The sequence below is a fragment of the Saccostrea cucullata genome, unplaced genomic scaffold (assembly GCF_032062105.1).
Source record: "Saccostrea cucullata isolate Sc308-1 unplaced genomic scaffold, CSIRO_AGI_Scuc_v1 ctg2232, whole genome shotgun sequence".
NCBI classification, from domain to species: domain Eukaryota; kingdom Metazoa; phylum Mollusca; class Bivalvia; order Ostreida; family Ostreidae; genus Saccostrea; species Saccostrea cuccullata.
Window position 1 is genome coordinate 146,971 of NW_026926569.1, and position 20,530 is coordinate 167,500.

General features: G+C 33.5%; 3 protein-coding genes across 3 annotated transcripts in view; 2 read left to right on the forward strand and 1 right to left on the reverse strand.

Moving 5' to 3' along the window:
- The first annotated feature begins 1,844 nt into the window (after positions 1–1,844).
- Positions 1,845–3,395, forward strand: LOC134272077 (multimerin-2-like). The gene is made up of 2 exons (XM_062754312.1): positions 1,845–2,538; positions 2,965–3,395. The coding sequence occupies exons 1-2, from the start codon at positions 1,845–1,847 to the stop codon at positions 3,381–3,383; spliced, it is 1,113 nt and encodes a 370-aa protein (XP_062610296.1). The 3' UTR covers positions 3,384–3,395.
- A 4,215-nt stretch (positions 3,396–7,610) lies between these two features.
- Positions 7,611–10,728, reverse strand: LOC134272079 (uncharacterized). Its single transcript, XM_062754313.1, has 8 exons — positions 10,633–10,728; positions 10,457–10,536; positions 10,304–10,367; positions 10,128–10,201; positions 9,958–10,024; positions 9,782–9,870; positions 9,393–9,456; positions 7,611–9,176 (listed from the first exon to the last, which is right to left on the reverse strand). Exons 1-8 carry the CDS (start codon positions 10,647–10,649, stop codon positions 7,925–7,927), a joined length of 1,707 nt encoding a protein of 568 aa, XP_062610297.1. The 5' UTR covers positions 10,650–10,728; the 3' UTR covers positions 7,611–7,924.
- Positions 10,729–11,487: 759 nt separating this feature from the next.
- LOC134272100 (uncharacterized) overlaps positions 11,488–20,530 on the forward strand; it is a 9,780-nt gene continuing 737 nt past the window's right edge. The window contains exons 1-4 of the mRNA XM_062754340.1: positions 11,488–11,644; positions 14,831–14,979; positions 16,956–17,087; positions 20,242–20,530. The exon at positions 20,242–20,530 is cut by the window's right edge and continues 737 nt beyond it. Of these exons, the coding sequence (XP_062610324.1) occupies positions 11,583–11,644; positions 14,831–14,979; positions 16,956–17,087; positions 20,242–20,267 (369 nt within the window). The 5' untranslated portion in view covers positions 11,488–11,582 and the 3' untranslated portion in view covers positions 20,268–20,530. The remainder of the gene's footprint in view (positions 11,645–14,830; positions 14,980–16,955; positions 17,088–20,241) is intronic.

Sequence of the window (20,530 nt, forward strand, 5' to 3'; positions counted from 1 at the left end):
AAGTTTTAGAATTTTTTTCAGTTATTCATGAAGAGCTAAAATGATTGATTGATTGTATATTGTTTAACGTCCCTCTCGAGAATTTGGAGACGCCACCACTTGCTGGTGGAGAGTTGCAAATTTTGTTCTTTCCTCGGCATTCATGGCCATTGAGCAGGAAGGGATCTTTTTTGTGCCAGCACCTACTGCGACACGGGACCTCGGTTTATACGGTCTCATCTGAAGGACCGGTCTCCAAGTCCCACAGTGGGATTCGAACCCGCGACGTAGGACTCCTTACTTCGAGACTGTAGAGCAGATGCTCTAACTACTGCGCCATGCGAAAAACAGTGTGTAAAACTGACAAGTCTCAACCGTTGCAGGCGCGGATCTGGAAATTTTTCAAAGAGGGGGGGGGATGGCTTTTTCAATTGGGGGGGGGTGAAGGGGGAAAGAGTTATTATAACGTACGTTTTACACATACATGTTGTTAAATAACTCAATATGATACAGGGTGGAGTATGGTTTTTAAAAGTGGGAGGCTGATTAACCTGGGAAAAAGTACTTGTATCGAAACATGTACATAAAATAGACATATGACTCTTCAATGTATATATATATATATGTATCATATTGTGGTATAGGGCATCAGTATTTAGGCCTAATGGTAATTAATTAATGTACATGCATTTTTGAACTTAATGTTTATAAGACAGATAGAGAAAAAAAAATGCAAAGTACATTAGTAGTAGAGACTGAAGTACACATGAATTGAATAATTATGTATTTCCTAACATTTTTACTTTTATCATTTTTTAATGAGATTTTTTCTCTTAATAAAAGATTTGGATAAAAAGTCACATAGTTTAAATAATATATTGTGATCTTCATTTGCCATAATCCATAAAAAATTTTGATTGTTGGACAGAGTGTTGAAATTTTTATAATTGTCACTTAAAAAGTTAATCAAAACTTTCCTTTCTTCATTATATAAAGAACAATTTGTAAGGAAATGGATTTCATCTTCAATACAATTTGAATTACAAAGAGTACATGTCCGTTGACTTCTTTCTAGAGGGATCTTTTTTCCATTAATACCTTTTGTGTATTCATATCTACCACGTTCAAATCTCAATTCATGTGCACTTATTCTAAATTTACACAGTATAAATGAGTAAACGGTCGATTTTTTTTGTTTTTGTATCTTTTGTACCCGTATATGATTTCTTATGTGAAAATTAGAAAATTTTAAATGCAGAACACATATAAAAATAACTAATTTATTCTTAAAAATTAAGAAAAATAGAGAAAATTCGGACAAGTCAAAATTCATTTTTATTAACTATTCGTGTCAATTTGGTAATGTCATCTTATAGACCCTGGTCCGCCGTTATAAAACATACTTAAGTCTGAGAATGCTCTCAAGTCTGAGAATTTTCTCAAATCCAAAATTCTCAGACTCAGCCACCGTCATAAAAAGTTGAGAAAAATAAATTCCTTAAACTCTGTTTTATTCTTAAGTTCTCAGCTAAGTATTCTCAAGACTTTCAAGAGTGGAGAATTCCTTTGAGAATTCTCAAAGTTTTATGACGGCGGACCCCTATATGGCAACATCTTTTTATGCAAAAAGAAAATCATTTAATCTTTAGAAATAGGGAACCGTATTGGACTGTAAACAGCCTATATCTGAAACGATCTTCAAGTTGTCTTTTCAGATCAAATAAATATGTTTGCAAAATCCCTCTGTTTCTAGTTAGTATTGGATTTTAAAATAAATTCATACGCTTTTTTACTGTGTTATCTTATTTGCAATGAGTTTGACATGTCCTTGTTTTACACATATATCTAAAAGAAATTGTTCAACTATGGCGTGGATAACGTGCATCGTGTTGATTCTTGCTAGTATTATTTCATTTTCTGGTGCATTGCAGCATGGTAACTCAAACACTTCTCCATCTTCTAACCCACATACCGATCCTGACGTGTACAAACAACTACTTCATCTTGAAACAACTTTAGATTCAGTTTATAAAGAATTATTAACTTTGAAGGAACAAAATCTTCAACAACAAAAAGCATCTGATGAGCTCCAACGACGACAACAGCAACAAGATCAAATGATGGAGTCGATGAACCATACGATTCAGAATTTAGAAGCTTCATTTCAAAACGTACAAAGTGAAAACGGCATGTTGAAGGAAAAGTTAAATAGTCTGAACTCCTCGTTCTGTCAACAAAATAATTCCAATTTTGATGGTATCACAAAAGAACTTCAACTTCAGGCACAGAATCTATCACTTTCAATTATGGAATTGAACAAATCTAGTTCGGAGGACATCCAAACATTAAGAAATATCATCACAAGAAGAGAACAGGAAGTGCCGAAAAATATAACCTCAGTCGTCAGTAGCCTTAAAATGAACGATAGATACTTATCGCTTTCCCTTTTGGATGTTCAAAATAACATCTCAGCGCTAGGATCATCACTCCAGCAACAGCAGAAGACACAAACAGAACAACATCAACTAACACAGGCGGGGATACAAAATCTCCAAACACGTATGTATGAAAAGGTATTTCTTTAATATTTCAGTAATCATGTATAAATACCTTTTACCCTACATAATCAACTAATATACTAAGTATATATAATATTTCATTTTGGAACTTGAAAAATTATGTAACTCTTGCATCTACATTTAGCGATAACTTTTCAGAACCATTAGGATATCCTCCATATGAATGTTATTCTAGAAGAAATTTCATAGTGTCATTCATGTTTTGTGAAATATTGTAGTTAAATTAAAACTTTGGAATAACCTGTATCCTTAATACAGAGGATCACTATGAAAACGGAAAGTGTCGAAAACTTTTGTAGACGATCTTAAAAAAAAATAAATAGTACTGAGTATTAATTCTTTCATAATGTTTCACTAATATTGGTAAACAATCACATTCTTGGTATTTTTTAATATTTTCTTCAAGGTCTAGAGACAACCGTTGCTTTTACAGCTGGAGTTGGAGCTAGCGATAATTGGGCATTTTCACCTGGACAAACTATTATATTCCCACAAGTTATCTACCAAGTGGGAAGTGGATATAATCCTTCAACAGGAATATTTACTGCCCCAAAGGCTGGTCTGTATCTTATATTCTGTACCACTGTGGCATTTCACGACGAAATTTTCTGGATCAAAATATTGATTAATGGTTCAGTTAAGGCAGGAGTCATGGCTTATCATCCCTCATCTAATACGTATGTATACCCATCAGCCTCCAACCTTGTTGTCCACCAGTTACAGGCGGGGGACAGAGTCTGGACACAGGTCTATCAGGGTAGTCAACTGTACTCAAATTATCCAGATACAACCTTTTCTGTCATCATGGTCAATGGATTTCTATAATATCGTCACTGGTACAAGGTATAAGAAACCTGAGGGGGGGGGAGCTTTCGAAAAAAATCTGTATTTAAGAACCTGAATATTTTCACATAAAATCATATGAAAAAAAGTTTTAGTTCATGATCAATAGATTTATGGATGTGTTGTCAAAAGATTTAAAACATGATTGTGACGTAAACTTTTTGTTTGTGTTGTCCATTCTATAGCTTAAGTGTTGAGCTATCTCCCCTAACTATCCATTAAGTCACCTTTAAGTGTCAATTCTTTTTGAAAAAACTGTCTATTCTTCTTTCAGAATAGACAGTTTAAAAAAAAAAATAGATAGTTAAAACAAACAGAATGGAGAGTTACAGGTAAACCTTGGCGTGTGCACAAGAGGGAAACAAAAACAAATACTTTAAATACGATTTAATGTACATGTAAATAACAAAAAGAACTTGGAGATTTAAGTTAATCCAGAACACGGTGTCTGCATCGGATCTGTTCGATTTTACACATTCAAATCCATGAATATTGCATTTTATTTCAATTCTCAAAACTCATTTTTTTTCCCACAAAACTTGAATTTAAATGACACAATTTCACATTTGATTAAGATTTTGGAAGCATCATTTGTTTGTTTGTTTGTTTATTCAGGAAATGGCACAAGTCATATATGAAACATAAGATAGAAACATTAGAACATAATTGGCACATGGAATCCAAAGAAATCATAAGATTTCCTAAAAAATACAATTGTAATAAAACACTGGCATTATTTCATAAAAAACAAGTACTTAAGAAAAAACATTTAATTCAGTATATCTAAAAGAGAATGGCGGGTAACTATATAATTTTTGTACTAAGTATAGCCATTTACCCGAGGATGACCCATAAAAGCAATAATGTGCTTATTTCCAATGGAGTCCTCATAAATTGTAATAGTAATTAACCTACTTAGCACTAAATGCTATGATATAAATAAGAATAAATAAAACATAAATGAATAAGGCAATATATATGTTTTAGGAAGCTAATAGAATAAAAACTCATTTTCAGATATTGAGCGCATTTTAAATAAAAGGTGTTTTTTTAATTCTTTTTTGAAAACAGCTTTGTTTTTGATGGATTTTATCTCATCTGGAAGTGAATTCCACTCCTTGATACCATTATGATAGAAAGTATCCGACTCTAACTTACATGTAACAATTCCTTGGGATAAAAAAGTTCAACTTGCTGGACCTAGTTGTTCTAGTTGTTCTTGTAGAATTTTGAATAAAATGCTCAGATAAATAATTTGGACATTTCTCATGAAAAATATTAAACACATGATTAAGTCGGAGTTGAGAAACTCTATTACTAACATTCAAGAAGCCTACTTTTTCAAATTCGTCAAAAGTAATTCTCTTCCTTTGATGGCTATTGAGAATAAACCTGATAACTTTATTTTGAGCAACTTGTAGTCTATTTTTCATATTTTTTGTCAAACCTTCATACCAACAAGAGCAAGCATAGTCAAAATGACACTGGATTAAAGCTGTACATAAATATTTTCTTGACAAAAAAGATAAACAATCTTTATATCTAAAAAGAAATTTCAGTCGCTGATTTGTCTTGCTGATAATATTTTCAACAATTTTTTCACCAGACAGTACATTATCTAAAAATACACCCAAATATTTCACACATGTTTTTGTTTCAATTCTGACTCCATTACAAAATAATGAAAAAGATTCAAGATTAAACTTATCAAGTTTTCGTCGAGTACCAAACAAAATGCTTTCCGTTTTACCCAAATGTAGAGATAGCTTATTGTCTACTAACCAATCTTGACAGAGTTCTAACATACAAGAGAGTTTTTTAGAAATAACATCTGGATCTTTGTGGGGAAAAAAGTATAGCAGTATCATCAGCATATAAAAGCACTTTACATTCATGGTCTATACAAGACTGTAAGTCATTGACATAAATCAAAAACAAAAGAGGCCCAAGCAAACTTCCCTGAGGTACTCCGCATGTTACATCACATAATGTAGAATTTACAAGTTGTTTCCTGTTGCACATATATGATTTAAACCATTCGATTGATTGAATACCAATAGCACTAAGTTTCTCACACAAAATATCATGATCAACTGTGTCAAATGCTTTTTGGAGATCAAGTAAAACCATTCCTGTAAAAAGACCTTTGGCTGTTTTACCTTTTATGTAGTCTGTTAAATGTATAAGACAGCTATCTGTAGAAAATGAACTTCTAAAACCAGATTGTAATTCATATAAAATATTATTTTCAGTCAAATAATTTTCTAGCTGTGTGTATATAGCTTTTTCAAGGATTTTAGAAACAATGCTAAGTATACTAACTGGTCTATAATTTTCTGGGCTTCCCTCGAGAAGAATCCATTTTCAGCTTGAAATCCATCATCCAGAAAATAATTTGCACCATGATGAAAACTACACTGCAGCAGTGAATATTTCGGTAAAAATAATTTAAAATTGAAACATTTCCAGATTTTATTTGAAAAACAGTTTTAGGTCGAAGTTTGGCTTATGACTAACCGATACTCAGAACACAATATGCATTTCACCATTACACTGCTGCAATCAATACTAAGTATAATCCTCAAAAATTGAATTCAAATTAAAGGAAAATAAATTCCAGTTTGAATTCGAAATATCTGTATTTGTCGTCGAAGAAGTTTTGAGGAGATCAAAATTTCGATAGTACAATAATTAACAAAATGTATAGAGGAAAAAATTATGCAGGCCTACACATGAAAAACTAGTCCGAAAAATCTGATGTTTTCCTGGCTTTTTTACGACTTTGATATTTTACATGCCAGGAAAACGTTTTCTTGGCATGTAAAATATCAAAATCGTAAAAAAAAAAAAAAAGCCAGGAAAACGTCAGATTTTTCGGACAAATGAAAAACTTGAAGGTTATGTACATGTATAAACAAATTTTTTTCTTACATAAAAAATATCATCGAATAAATACGCAAGTCCGTATGGCTTTTGCCGCTTCATCCTTTATGACATGGTTATACAAAGTTTCTTAGCTGCTGCATTCATTTTTTTTTTCTTAATATAAATTAATAAATAACTATTGCAACCATGCTAGAATCAGTGAACTTGGTTCGAATATTTAATCTCTGATGACAGACTTTGGGCACTGATTCGCAAATTCTCTGGTCTCTCTGTATAACGGAGAAACAATCTGGAATGTGTTAAATATACCCCCCCCCCCCCAAAAAAAAAATCCAAAAGAAAAATAACAAAACATTGAAATAAACGCTGGGGACCACTTGCTTATCTGAAGAGACTGGAGCTCGATCGGAAAGGCAAAAGAAGCGATTGTTTTCAGAGCCTATGCACATACATTGATTTGTTGATGAGCATTTTTGACAGCTCAAGAATAAATTAAACCATTCATAAACAATCAAAAATTGAATTAGTTTATATAATTTTTTGAAAAAAAAATACCAGTAAACCTATAAATTGCCGATTTTAATCATTTTTTTTTCAAGACAGTTTAGGCGTGTCTATTTTTTAAAATATATGTATTACGCAAATATATTTTTGTTTTGCTTTATCGTATTTTTTTTTCATCGGCAAACGCACAGACGAGACGTCACGTCTTTGAAGCGCTATTGTGACGTAATTACGTTTATGTCACGAAGGTCCCTTTTCGCTTGATGCAACTCATTTAAATTTCATTTTTTATCTAATCATTGAATCGCCATCTTCAGTTGTGAGTTGGCATTCATTAATCAATCAGTTAAAAATAATTTAAATTCGTGGACATAATTTAAATTGATTATATTTTTGGTTTGATAAGCGTGTACATTTATGTATTGAAGAAGCAACAAGATAAAACATTTAGTGGTGGGAGGGGTATTAATTATAATTTTTTAAGTCATTAGTATGATCTTGAACTTTGTTGGGAGTTTTCACCACCAAATAAAGCAAAAGGTACGTTTGAACAATGATGTTGCTTGACCTTTTTTCCACATATTTTGTTTAATTCTCAAACATCTCTTACAGTTAATAATATTTACCGCTATCAATATTTCTTTTAAATATTTATCTTTTTCAAGTTACTGCATGTATATACTGATGAGCCCGCATGGGACGAAAGCGCTTTAGATTAAAGTTTGAGTTTTTCATGTAAATTTGGATATTACTGTATAACATATATAGGAGAATTCATTAAAACAAATCTTGTATTATTTTATTAAATGTTCCATAGACATACATGTATGTGCATTAAAAACAAGTGTACTCCGCAGTTTGGAAGAATTCTGTTTGTCCTTCTTGGCTTTCTGTTTTCCTGGGAGGAATGCTCCATTTTGTACTATTTTTAATTTGGATGTTCATTGCAAAAAAGGTTTCAGTACAGTGAACTTGGTAAGGGAAAATTCGGAAGGTCTTCAACAGTACGTTGTATTGCTGGAGAATGTTTTTGCAACTGGTACACAACTGGTACACAATTTCATTATGATTTTCTTCTAGTTCTGTTTTTATTCCAATAAGCATCAGCCATTGTGCCTGGCTAAAATCCTTTTCTACGGACGACCATGTCGTCTGCCACTAGGAATTCGATTTTTGTTATGTTTCTTTTTAACCTCCTTGGTACCCGTTGCAGTTTCCTCTACATATGCTAACACCTTGCCCTTGTAATGACCTTCATCCCTATCAGAATTGAGTAGCTCTGACATTTTCTTTTTGTTGGCTGACGTATTGTTGTCACTGTGCTCAATGATTAAAATATCGTATGAATTTGTTTTGCCAATGGACATCAGAGGCCGTTTTTGTTTTGGGACCTGGAAACATTTTCGAATCTCCTTCGATGACTTTGGGATGCTCAATAATGGAGGAAGAATTTTAGGGGATGCTAGAGTGCGTGTTGTCGTTTTCTTCTCATATACTGCCTGTCCATATATTGATGGTAACTTACATGTCGTCTGGTTTGGATCTGACGCACTAGAACATGGTTCCGGGCGGATCTGCTTTTTGGCGGTTTGGATTTCCGGCATTTTGAAGACACTTTTGCTTTGATGTAAAAAATGGTTTACTTCAGCTTTCATTTGTAGACACGACTGAATTTGTGGAAGTTTAACTCCGTTGTGAAGTCCGTTTACAGAGTGTGAAAAAATTGGAGGTGAACCAGAACTTCCGTTTGATCCATGGATTTGCAACTGTGAACATCCATCATTGAGAGCGAAATCTTTTCCCTGGCTTAAAAGTCCGCTTCGACTTTCTTTGTGGGCTTTCTCTGATATGATGTCATTGATTTCGGGTTTTCTGAAAATCTTTTCATTTTCTTGACGTAGCTCCTTTCCGTTTTGGCTTTGTTCTTTTCTACTTGCATATGCATGGTTCTCTTCAGAAGCTTTGCTTTTCTCACATTCCTCATGTAATTTCGTTTTTCTTCCTATGCATACCAATTTTTGCTGGTTAACCGATGGTAGGTCCACAGGCTCTACGTTTCCTTGTGGAAACATATTTTCTTTTCTTTGAATGTTTTCTTCATCCACTCCTGAAGATCTATAACATCGCATTCGTTCTCGACAAATTTCTCGGATACGTTCAGTGAGTTCTCCAACTGACAAAGAGACTTCTGGAACATGAGAGCTCAAATCAGACTTCATCTGTTTACAAATATTTTCCAGTTTGATGCATTCTACCTGAAGAGTTGAAAGTTTGTGCTCCACAACTTTTTGCCAGCATACTCCCTCATCTTCTGTACATCCCAGCAATTCCCTTTCAAGACTTCTTTTTTCTTGGATATTTTCACTGCAGAGATTAACCCAGTGTCTACAATAGGACCAAATGAAAATGGATATACATGTACATCACACTAGCTATTTTGGTATATATGTCAAAAACCAAGTCCCCATCCTATTTTCGTGATAATTGAAATCGTTTCGAAAAATATCTTATTGAGAATAAGGTCGATTTTTCATGTCTTTTCACAGCCTTAGGGAGATGGGGTGTACATTGGTATAACTCACAGAATAATATTAATCTTACCGTAAAAGTGTGTCATTTTGTATCTTTCTAACGGCATCAGGGGTAGATTTTCTTGGTATTCCAGCTGCAATTAGACATACATATACAGTGTAACTTTCTAATATGGTGTCGGAAAAGAATGCACAAGAGTGCGTAGTATTTGTCAAATCAAGGTGTATAGGGAAAGGACTAAAGAAAAGGTAGTAATGTATAAAGTGTTCAGTGATTCCATGTTAGTCCGTTTTACACAACTGTTAATTTGCCAATGCGTTCAATCTGTGCTCAGTACGTTTTCTTATCAACAATCGATTCTAAGAAGCAACATCTTAAATCAACGATTACATATATTTATTATTTATTTGAAATCCATATGTTGATTAAATCTCAATTTAAATGGGTTTTTTAATTACCCTCATTAGACAAGAAGTATCTCAGCTTAATCAATGGGTCATCATATACTTTCTCTTCTGGAATAACGTCTAGTTCTTCTCTGACAAAGCTAAAACAAATTTATATTATCATCCCTTTTAATTAACAGAGAGAGAAAGAGAGAGAAAATTGTGAAGGGATTATTATTACACTGTACCTAGAAAGCTGAATATCGAGCTCAGCAGAAGAGTGCTCCGTCATTTTTGAAGTTGATGACTTATTTCCTACAATATAATACATGCAAACTGTGCTAAAACATGCAATTGCAAGTTAAATTTGACAAAACTGATAAAATCACGTCCTTGAAAAAATAAGTACAAGACTTACCTTTATCGGATTCAAGTTCAACCTGCATTCCAGGTTCAGACTCATAATTTTCATCCTCGCATATTGTATAAAGGCTAAAAAAACAAAAAACAAACGTGTTATCATCAAATAGTAATGACTTCACTTTGAAAATTAAATAATATATGTCTTAAAAATTGAAAGAGAGGGAAATATACCCAGAGATGTTGAAGTTTCTCTGATTCTCGCCTTCGGTCGAGTCTGCTACGAGTACTGAATGTCCTAAATGGATACGAATGATTTTTTTAAACAAAACTCTAAAATGCAATTCGTATAAATGGCAGTACACATAATAAAAGATGTAAATATACCATTATCCAGCATCTTGAAATATCTTTGGTGAATTTCCTCTTCATCTTCGTATATTCTTTCTTCACAAATCGTCGGAAGTCTAAAAATATCCAAACACATCCACAGTTGAATTATATGTATATCATAAATGATAATTGCTATCAATAATTAAAAAACTGTTGTATATAATACTTACGAATAGCTAAAATCCATGATTTCTACGTCTACAGAATCAATGACAATCCATTGTGACGTCACAAATACAATGACGTAACAATGCTACAACGAACACTATAATTCTGGATGGATGCCGTGTATTGTTTAAAAAATTTCCGTATTTTATTTTCTACATGTTTTTTTTTTATTTTTAAAATTGCAATGTAACATAAAATTAAATTGCATATAATATATATTAATAATTTAAATAAATAATTCTTTTTCGATACTATAGTAGCATTCATGAAAACGGTAGAAAAAGAGAAAATATGTAAACTTCCCGTTTTACATAATTTAGGTTATATTGTGGGCCTTTATCTATCAAGTTAAAAGTTTGAATCATTTCGAGGCCAACGGAGCGAATAGATGACTGTACAATGTTTTATTGTGTAAACCAGCGGTTCCATGATTTATATATGAGTAGAGTAAATATGCAGAAATATTGTATCTCACTTTTCGATGTAATGAATACCATGACTCCCCAACCCCCAACACGTCTCTCTCTCTCTCTCTCTCTCTCTCTCTCTCTCTCTCTCTCTCTCTCTCTCTCTCTCTCTCTCTCTCAATAAGAGATTTGGTCTGAGTTAAGCATCAACTATTTTAAAGGATTATAATCTCCGAATTTTCAATCTTCGACTATATATTAACAAAAGTAATTTTAGATGATGGGAGAAGTATGTGTTGTATTACTGTCAATCATAATCATTTCAACAAAAATGAGAAAAAAAAGTATCTATTAATCTATATCCATGGAGAGAGAGAGAGAGAGAGTTTCTAAAGTACATGTTGCATTTCACAGCGTTACTATTTCCTGATGACATCACCATGTCACTCAAAAGGTCATCCTGGGTAATATTTAAACAGCAGACACAGTGTCAGCAGACGACACTTTGTTTTTCCCCTCATTTGGTAACATCAGCATACATCACCATGAACTTCTCTCGCCTATTTACAGTTTTATGTTTAACTCATCTGCTCGTTTGTTCATTATGGTAAGTGAATTTTAACTTATTGTTTGCATTCGATTTTTAGATTCAAAAATTTGTCGATTGTATATTTCATGTCCGTTTATTATCTCTACTTCTTTGACAATTTGCAGAAATACTTTCTAAGGCTAAATTTATACTTTAACTTCAAAAGAAAAAGAATTATTTACACTTTTCATCGTTAAAAAATTGTTCTACATAAGATAATGATTAAAATTAAGATTATTTAAGAGGCTTTATAAAACGCATAAAGTTGTCAGAGAAGATATATATATGTTTGTTATAGTAATTTATATTTCCTAGAGCAAACTCATCATACAGTTAAATGAAAATCATTCAACAGAGGGTGTCCAACAAACTTACAAAAGTATTGATATCGGGGTTTTTTTTTCAAGTACAGTATCATGTTTTTTTTTCATAGTAGTACACTTAAGTTTTACAATGAAAGAAATTCAAAGTTTTAAATTTCTTAAATTGTTAAACTGAAATGTAACATTAGTAACCAAAAGAATTTTCTGTAGTCTAGCTCTTTTACATGTTAAGGAAAAGGTTGAGATAAAATTCCCCTGATTTTTAGAAAGTCAAAGTTAACGTAAAACTTGACCTTTCAGTTACGATTTTCAATCGACAATCGATTGATGCTATAGTCACGGATTCTGACTGGATAGCCCCCACCCCCACAAACCCCTCCAATCAGATGGAAATTAATTTCAAATCAAACAGAAGGGTACGAAATGAAATTTTTGAAGTATTTTTTAAAAATTACATATTTAAATGCACTTAAGTTTCCCCGAACATGCTTTATAAACCTTTGATGAAGATATTCTAAAGGAATTTAGACGGAATGTTGGATAGCGTCTAAAAAGACATTGTTTTAGTGTTTACCGCGTCACACTGGAGTACCAGCTTCATTCACATCGATTTGAACTTAAGTACCTCACGGTCTTTCTCACAAGTTCAAGATAACTCCACTTTTGGGTGACGAATACTAAAGAGTAACCATTGACTGCATGTCGAAATGACTGGGTGGGTTCTAAAGTACTTAACTCATAAGTTTCAGTGCATGTACATCCAGGTTCCTCAATGAGAAAAAGAATTTCCTTTAAATAAAGGATTTTAAAGTGTTCGTTTATTATCTTTACTTCTTTGATAATTTGTAGAAAGTAGAAATACTTTAAAATTAAGATTATTTAACAGGATTTATAAAACGCATAAAGTTGTCAGAGAAGATATATATGTAATTATGTTTTGTATAGTAATTTATATTTCCTAGAGCAAACCCATCATACAATTAAATGAAAATCATTCAACAGAGGGTGTCCAACAAACTTACAAAAGTATTGATATCGGTTTTTTTTTTCAAGTACAGTATCATGTGTTTTTTTTTCATAGTATTACAATTAAGTTTTACAATTAAAGAAATTCAAAGTTTTGAATTTCTTGAATTGTTGAACTGAAATGTAACATTAGTAACCAAAAGAATTTTCTGTAGTCTAGCTCTTTTACATGTTAAGGAAAAAGTTGAGATAAAATTCCCCTGATTTTTAGAAAGTCAAAGTTAACGTAAAACTTGAACTTTCAGTTACAATTTTCAATCGACAATCGATTGATGCTACAAACACGGATTCTGACTGGATAGCCTCCCAGTGGCGTAGCATCGTTTTTGAAAGTGGGGGGGGGGGGGTGTAGGTAAACTTTTTTCAGTGTCAACTACCTTCAGTACCAATTATAATACTACAATTTCGGTACATCACTAAAAGTGGGGGGGGGGGGGCAACCAGGCTTTCAATTAACATTTCCTATAGTATAAGTAAGGTTGGGAAAAAAAGTGGGGGGGGGGCAGGCCCACCCTGCCCCCCCCCCCTATTGCTACGCCCCTGCCTCCACCCCCATCCACCCCTCCAATCAGATGGGTATTAATTTCAAATCAAACAGAAGGGTACGGAATGCAAACTTTAAAGTATTTTTTTTAATTACATATTTACATGCACTTAAGTTTCCCCCAACATGCCTTATAAACCTTTGAAAGGAATGAACATATTCTAATGGAATTTAGACGGAATGTTGGATAGCGTCTAAAAGGACATTGTTTTAGTGTTTACCGCCTCACGCTGGAGTACCAGCTTCATTCATATCGAATTTGAACTTAAGTACCTCACGGTCCTTCTCACAAGTTCAAGATACCTCCACTTCTGGGTGACGAATACCAAAGAGTTACCATTGACTGTGCATGTCGAAATGACTGGGTGGGTTCAAAAGTACTTAACTCATAATTATCAGTGCATGTACATCCAGGTTCCTCAATGAGAAAAAGAATTTCCTTTAAATAAAGGATTTTAAAGTGTTCCTGTAAAGCAAGTTAGTAAGTTCCTTAAAAAAAACACCATTCTGTCTTTCGTTATGCAATTTTCAATGTACATGTATATACTACATGTAGTAATATGCAAAACTCTTTTTTTTTTTTAATAAATTCTATAATTGTCAATTTAGTTCAATTATTATTTATTTAGTTTTGGATTTTTCGGTGGTAGAGGGATGGAGGGAGTTTGTTTGTTTTTACAATTTAATAACGATATAAATCATAAAAAGAAAAATTAAAATATACACTTACATATCTCTTTCCTTACACGGATACACTGTACATATTTCTTTCATTGAGTTCACGTTTATCAATATAAAAATTAAGATAAAAAATCAGATATAGAGAAGATTTTCTTCGTACGGAAAACTTGTATGTTGGACTTAACAAATAAAGTGATTAAGACTCGTGGCTTGCGTTGAATGAATACTGAACGTATTGCAAGAGCAAGTTGAATTTAATTAATCTAAATTTTTTTAACTCCTTTTGCAAAAATTAACACATTATTTAATAAACATGGCTTTAAGCTCATCAACAGAATTGCTGATCTTCAACTCTTTTCACAAAAATTTTACGACTTTTGTTGGATGGTATGATATAAAGCTTTTAATTTTTCTCTAACGTATTATTCAAATTATAATATCATAAAAACTGAAGCGTATTTTTGTGTTAAGAATATAAGAAATCTTATCTAATTCGTAAGACTTGCGGAAAGGTCCATGGATTTTCCTGAGTGACATTTTAGCTTTTCTTTAACAGAGTTCGGTCCGTTGTCGAATTAAAAGAATATATTAATTGATATATTGATCCAATAAATTTCTTTATCTTCCTAGTGATATACAGGAGGGCCTAGTAGAAGAGGGTTCTGGTACGGTGGTCACACACACAGACACACACACGGACAACGTTCCAGTGATTGATGAAGACCTGGTTACAACGCAGGCTCCAAAACAAAACCATGAACTAGCCAAACAGGAATTAGGTAATACTTCTGTTGATTTTTTATGTGTAAATTTAAAATCAGCGACTCCCTCATATCCACCCAAGACAACGCAATCTCGATCTTCTCTTTGAAGGGGGGGGGGGGGGGGGGGTACTTAGAAATGTATTTAGCGCTATGTAGGTACATGGGAATCCAAAGGCGATTGCTTTCCATATAAATACACCTTTTTATCCTAAGTGAATAATATTAGTACATTAACAATAATAAGAAACGAAATGATAGAACAGAACAGAACAGAACAGAACAGAATATTTTATTACTAATTTAGAGCCCATAACAGACAAGTATGAGATTGTTATAATAATAAGGAAAAGATAAGCCAATGAATAGCAAAACAATTATACAATTAGTAATTGACATAAATCATTTTAACAATAATCCTGCCTAAAAGGAATACATCAAATATGCATGTATGTGTAAAAGACTAATGCTACTATAACATGTTATCATTTATAAATTTGCCCACAAAATTAAGAGTTTCCTTATCGTCTGTATTGAGTAACCAATAAAGTTTTTGTTCATCATCTAAAGCTGAAAATAGTGGAAATTTATGATTAATTAACTGAAATATTTCTTTTCTTTGATGATCAATTTTTTTGCATGTTATTAAAAAATGAGTTTCATCATCTATGTTGTTAGAATTACATCTATTACATAATATGTAACATGTTTCATTGTGCAAATTGTTTAAATTCTTGGTTTAAAAACAACACTTTCACGAATTTAGATGCGATCGCAAAAGTACCAGACTAACTCAACTAATTAAAAAAAAAATGAATGACAAAATGGGCGATGGGGGGGGGGGGGCAATGAAGATCGACTGCATGGGGTATACAACTAGCTTCAATCATTCAAATTTTGTCTTTAGTTAAAAAAACGTATTTTGATCCTTAGGTAATGCATGTTTATAGCTATACATGTACATCGAAAAAAGTTTAAAACCTAGAACAACTACCCACCCACCCCCCCCATTTTTTGAAAACACTTGCCACTGTCCAACAAATAAAACGATATCACTTCCTTATTGCGTACAAATACAAAACTGACCAATCAAACAAATTTCTTCTGAGTAATGTACACGCAAAACACTCTTTCTATCAGATCACATATTGCACTGCTGCTGGACAAAGGATGTTCAACTCTCGTCTGCATCCGGTTTTCAGAGGGTCATTGTTTTCATTTGTATTCAATGAGGGGGAATTTACGTAGCCACTCCTTTCATTTAACTAATTCGTATTCTTTAAAAGTAGGAAAACAAAATAATCATAAATAAAAGGAGGAAAGTCTGACAAATTTGGTTCATACTTGGCGTTTTCCAGTGTCATATCAAGTACACTGACACTGTTACAGGACGATTTCGAATGGGTAAAATTTTAAAATTGTATATAATAAGGCATCCTCATAAATTTATTGTTAACTATATTTGAAATATCAAAACAGGTGATGGGGTCTGAATATTGATGCTAATGTTCAATTAAAAATGCACCGCAAATTTAAATTCATATTTAGTATTGCCCCATTACTCTACAATATGGTGTGAGGATCAGGTCCGCAATACCACAGGCGTCTGAAGTATGACTCAATACACCCCCTCCCTCTTTTTTAATTTAAAAAAATATAGTAAGAGCGTAAAATATGTCAATATAAAAATTTTCCCCGTCAATCACATCAATGTGTCGTTCTATACGAGCAGATTGTACGTTTTTTCACGTTGAGAGAATGACCTTACACTATGAACACCAACGATTACGAATGAAAATAAGATTAAGCTCCGCCTATTCTGTAACGTAAGCCGTCCAACATCTCAATCAGTGGTCAAACATCGATTTATTTATGCAGCATCAGCAAAACATTAGATATGCTAGACTTTTTTCGTATAGATTTGTATAGGTACACATTTTCAAAGGTAAAACATACATGTGTATTTCATGCAAATGTTTCATTCTCATTGGCAGCGCCTGTTTCTGGTATCCATGGCAAAAAAGAAACAGCATCGCTGAACCTCGTTTTCGTCATTGTCCCCGCTGTAGTGGGCGTGGTTGTCATTGTGGCGGTTGTCATAGCAATTGTTGCCATTCGTAGAAAAAGTGAGTATTGTCAGAGAGCTTATATTTTTTGTCTGAATAACTTTTACATACTAAGATTTTTTTTTGCATTCACATTCACAATTTGCGTACTTGTATCATATACACGTGTATAGAGCATCGACGATAGCCTGTTCCATTGGCCTATACCATAAAGTCGGTTGCAAAGCTTCTAATACGGGAAGGTCAAGGGGACAACTGGGACCATATCTTAAAAAATAAAAAAAAAAATGCTGATCATGCTAATTTCTTCTTGAACATTTTATAAGATTAACTTTAAAAAAGTAAATTATTTAAAAAAATAATATTCGACTCTACCAAATTTCTATGAAGGGTCGTGACGTATTTAAAAAATCCAGAAATCTAAAAATCTCAACAACTGTATTTTATCGAACGCACTCTTGTACCGTGTTGTTTCTTTTAATACTTCGCATTTCATACCTAAAACTTGGAACTATCATAATCCGAGTAAGTTATTGAGAAAATTCCAAAATGTATCGGTTCGTATTTGTGATGTTCCGTATTTTATATCTTCGTTGTACAAAAATGACATCTGACATTTTTGACAAAACCAAATATAGTAACGATTAGTGGGCGGTAAATCTAGTACAGCGAGATGCTGATAGTACAGCCAGATGCTGAAAGTCCCGATATAAAGCTAGTAATTGTCCCAAATTACTTTGCAGGCAACGTTTTTAATTATTCGTTTTTGTTTTTTTTTTGAGGGGGGGGGGGTTATTAAGTATTAACTGTATATTATTAGTTATCCAGGTTCAATCAAGGGTGTACGGGGATTTACCCCGGGTTGTATTCCATACACCCTGAGGCCGAAGGCCGAAGGGTGTATGGAATACAACCCGGGGTAAATAACCGTACACCCTTGATTGGACCTGGATAACGAATTTATTTCCTTTGTTCCCATAAAAATGCTTTGTAAACATGATTTTTAGCTTTTATCATAGAGAATGTATACATTGTGACGTCACGTTTTATTTACACCCGGCTCAAGTCGGGTGCACGGATATTTACACCCGACTTTGTAACCAATCAAAGCTCGTGTTACAAGCTAGATAGGAAATAAGTCTGGTTTTACCATCCATAAGTTTTGAGACATACGACAACATTTTGTTGACTGCAAGTCATGGTTTTGGAACAGGATTCTCACTCACTGCATGCACTTGATTTTAAAAAAAAAATCTTCCCAGATCGTCTTGTCAGAGATAAAGGCGGAAAAAATGCATGTAAACTGCGTGGTATGTCAAACGACCTGGGCATATTCTAATATGGAAATACTTGTATCTAAAAGATTATGTTTTTAAAAAGAGATAATTTGGAAGGGGACTAATTATATATTTTGATTTTTTTAAAAATCGTATAATAATAACGATCGAGTAATATCACCATTTTATTTTATGGCAAATATTAAGTCTTTAAAAAGACAAAAGGGAATTAAGGAGGCTAATTGTTAATTTTGATATTTTAAAAAAATATAATAATGAAGAGGAATTTCAAAATTTTATTTTATGGTAAAGAATGACAGGGTTATATGTTTTGATACTATACTTTCATGTAAATTAGTTGAATCTGATTGGTCGAGAAACATTTGCTAAAAACACTATTACCCACTGAATAATGAAGCCACGCCCTCCAGCGTAGCAACAGTCAACAGTGCTTGACGACGGGTGATATTCCAAAAAATAGCGACTACACAGAATTTATGCGCGTACGGTTCACTGTTTGTATTTGTATAAAACATTCAGTATAATATAATTAATATTGCATGTAGTTGAGTGTAACATTGAAAATTTTCACCCCTCGAAAACCATTGTCCTCGGCTGTGCCTCGGTTGACAATGGTTTTCTTTGGGTGAAAATTTTCAATGTTACATTCAACTACATGCAATATTTATATAAAATTCTATTTTGAATAAAACTCCAAACATTTTCCAGGGGCGTAGTATCAGGGGGGGCCAGGGGGGGCCAGGCCCCCCCACTTTTTCTCCCGACATTACCTTTACTATAGAAAATGTTTACTGAAGGGAAGGTTGGCCCCCCCACATTTCAGCAAAGGGTAGTGTTATAAAAAAAATTTACCCCAAAAGTTTCAATTGAGAGATAGTTGGTCTTGAAAAAAGTTAGCCACTACCCCCCTCTCCCCCCCCCCCCCCCCCCCCCCCCCCCCACGAAATAGGATTTTCGACTTCGGGCAACTTTTAGTTTTTTTTTTTTTTTTTTTTTTTTTTTGCTTGTCAACTTGTTCAGGTAAGTAAAAAAAATTTTTGCTCAGGTTGGCCCCCCCACTTCCAAAAACGATGCTACGCGCCTGTTTTCAGAATTAGAGTAAATGATTTTCAACTGATATATGAATGTTACACTGAAAGGTGACATTCGCGTGTACTTCATTATACCCCCCGCTTGAAAAGTGGGGGTATATAGTAATCGGTATTTCCGTCCGTCCGTCCGTCCGTCTGTCTGTACGTCCGTCCGTCCGTCCGTCTGTCCGTCCGTCTGTTACGCTTTGGGGTACCCATCTCTTATCCGCAACTCCTCTCATACCAATGAATGAAATTTGATGAAACTTTCACAGAATCTTTATTACATATTGCCATTGTGCACCTCCTATTTTACTTTTTGATCCGACAGATATTTTGGGTTTCCCGGCCACAGGAAAAGATGGACTATTTCACCAGTTATAACCATATGGGAGGCGGGGGTATCATTTAGTGAGCTCATCGCTCACAGTACCTCTAGTTTAATTTATATCGGACGAGGACAAATTGTACAGATTTGCCTTGATGAGAGCAAGGCTGTACATAGTTTCACACAATTATGTAATTTTAAGTGATAACGCAACGTTTGGGAAATAACTGAATACATTGCATACATGTAATTCACTATAGTATTTAATGCAATGTAAAAAAAAAGTCATACACTAATAGGTGAACTTCAAAATAAAACTGAGGGGTCTTTTTGCTAAGTATTTCGGCAATAAAATAAAATTTCATATACGCTTTTCCTGCTTAAATTTCAACAGTCTAATGTGACATCTTTACGGAAGCAATTTCCCCACGTTCACAACTTTATTTTCAGAGAGAGAGAGAAAACAAATAAAATGATATTTATAGCAAATTATCAATAAACATCTTGTATATTTTCAGCCTTCAGGGAAAAAATGCTGCTGTAACATTAAATCTGATCGCCTGCTGGAACTGTGATAAACTTCATGGAGATGTGTAATTTCCGTCACATCTACATATTCTAAAGTCAGTTTAAATGATGTTTTATATTTATCTCAGCCCATGTTACTTTTTCCGGTTGTTTGTTTTTATATTTTCCACTGTGGCACACATTCAAAAAATAGATTTTGAACTTTTAATTTAAAGACTCGAGATATTCTAAAAGGACTTACATGTACAAGCAATGGAGCCAACACCATTGCACTCCTCA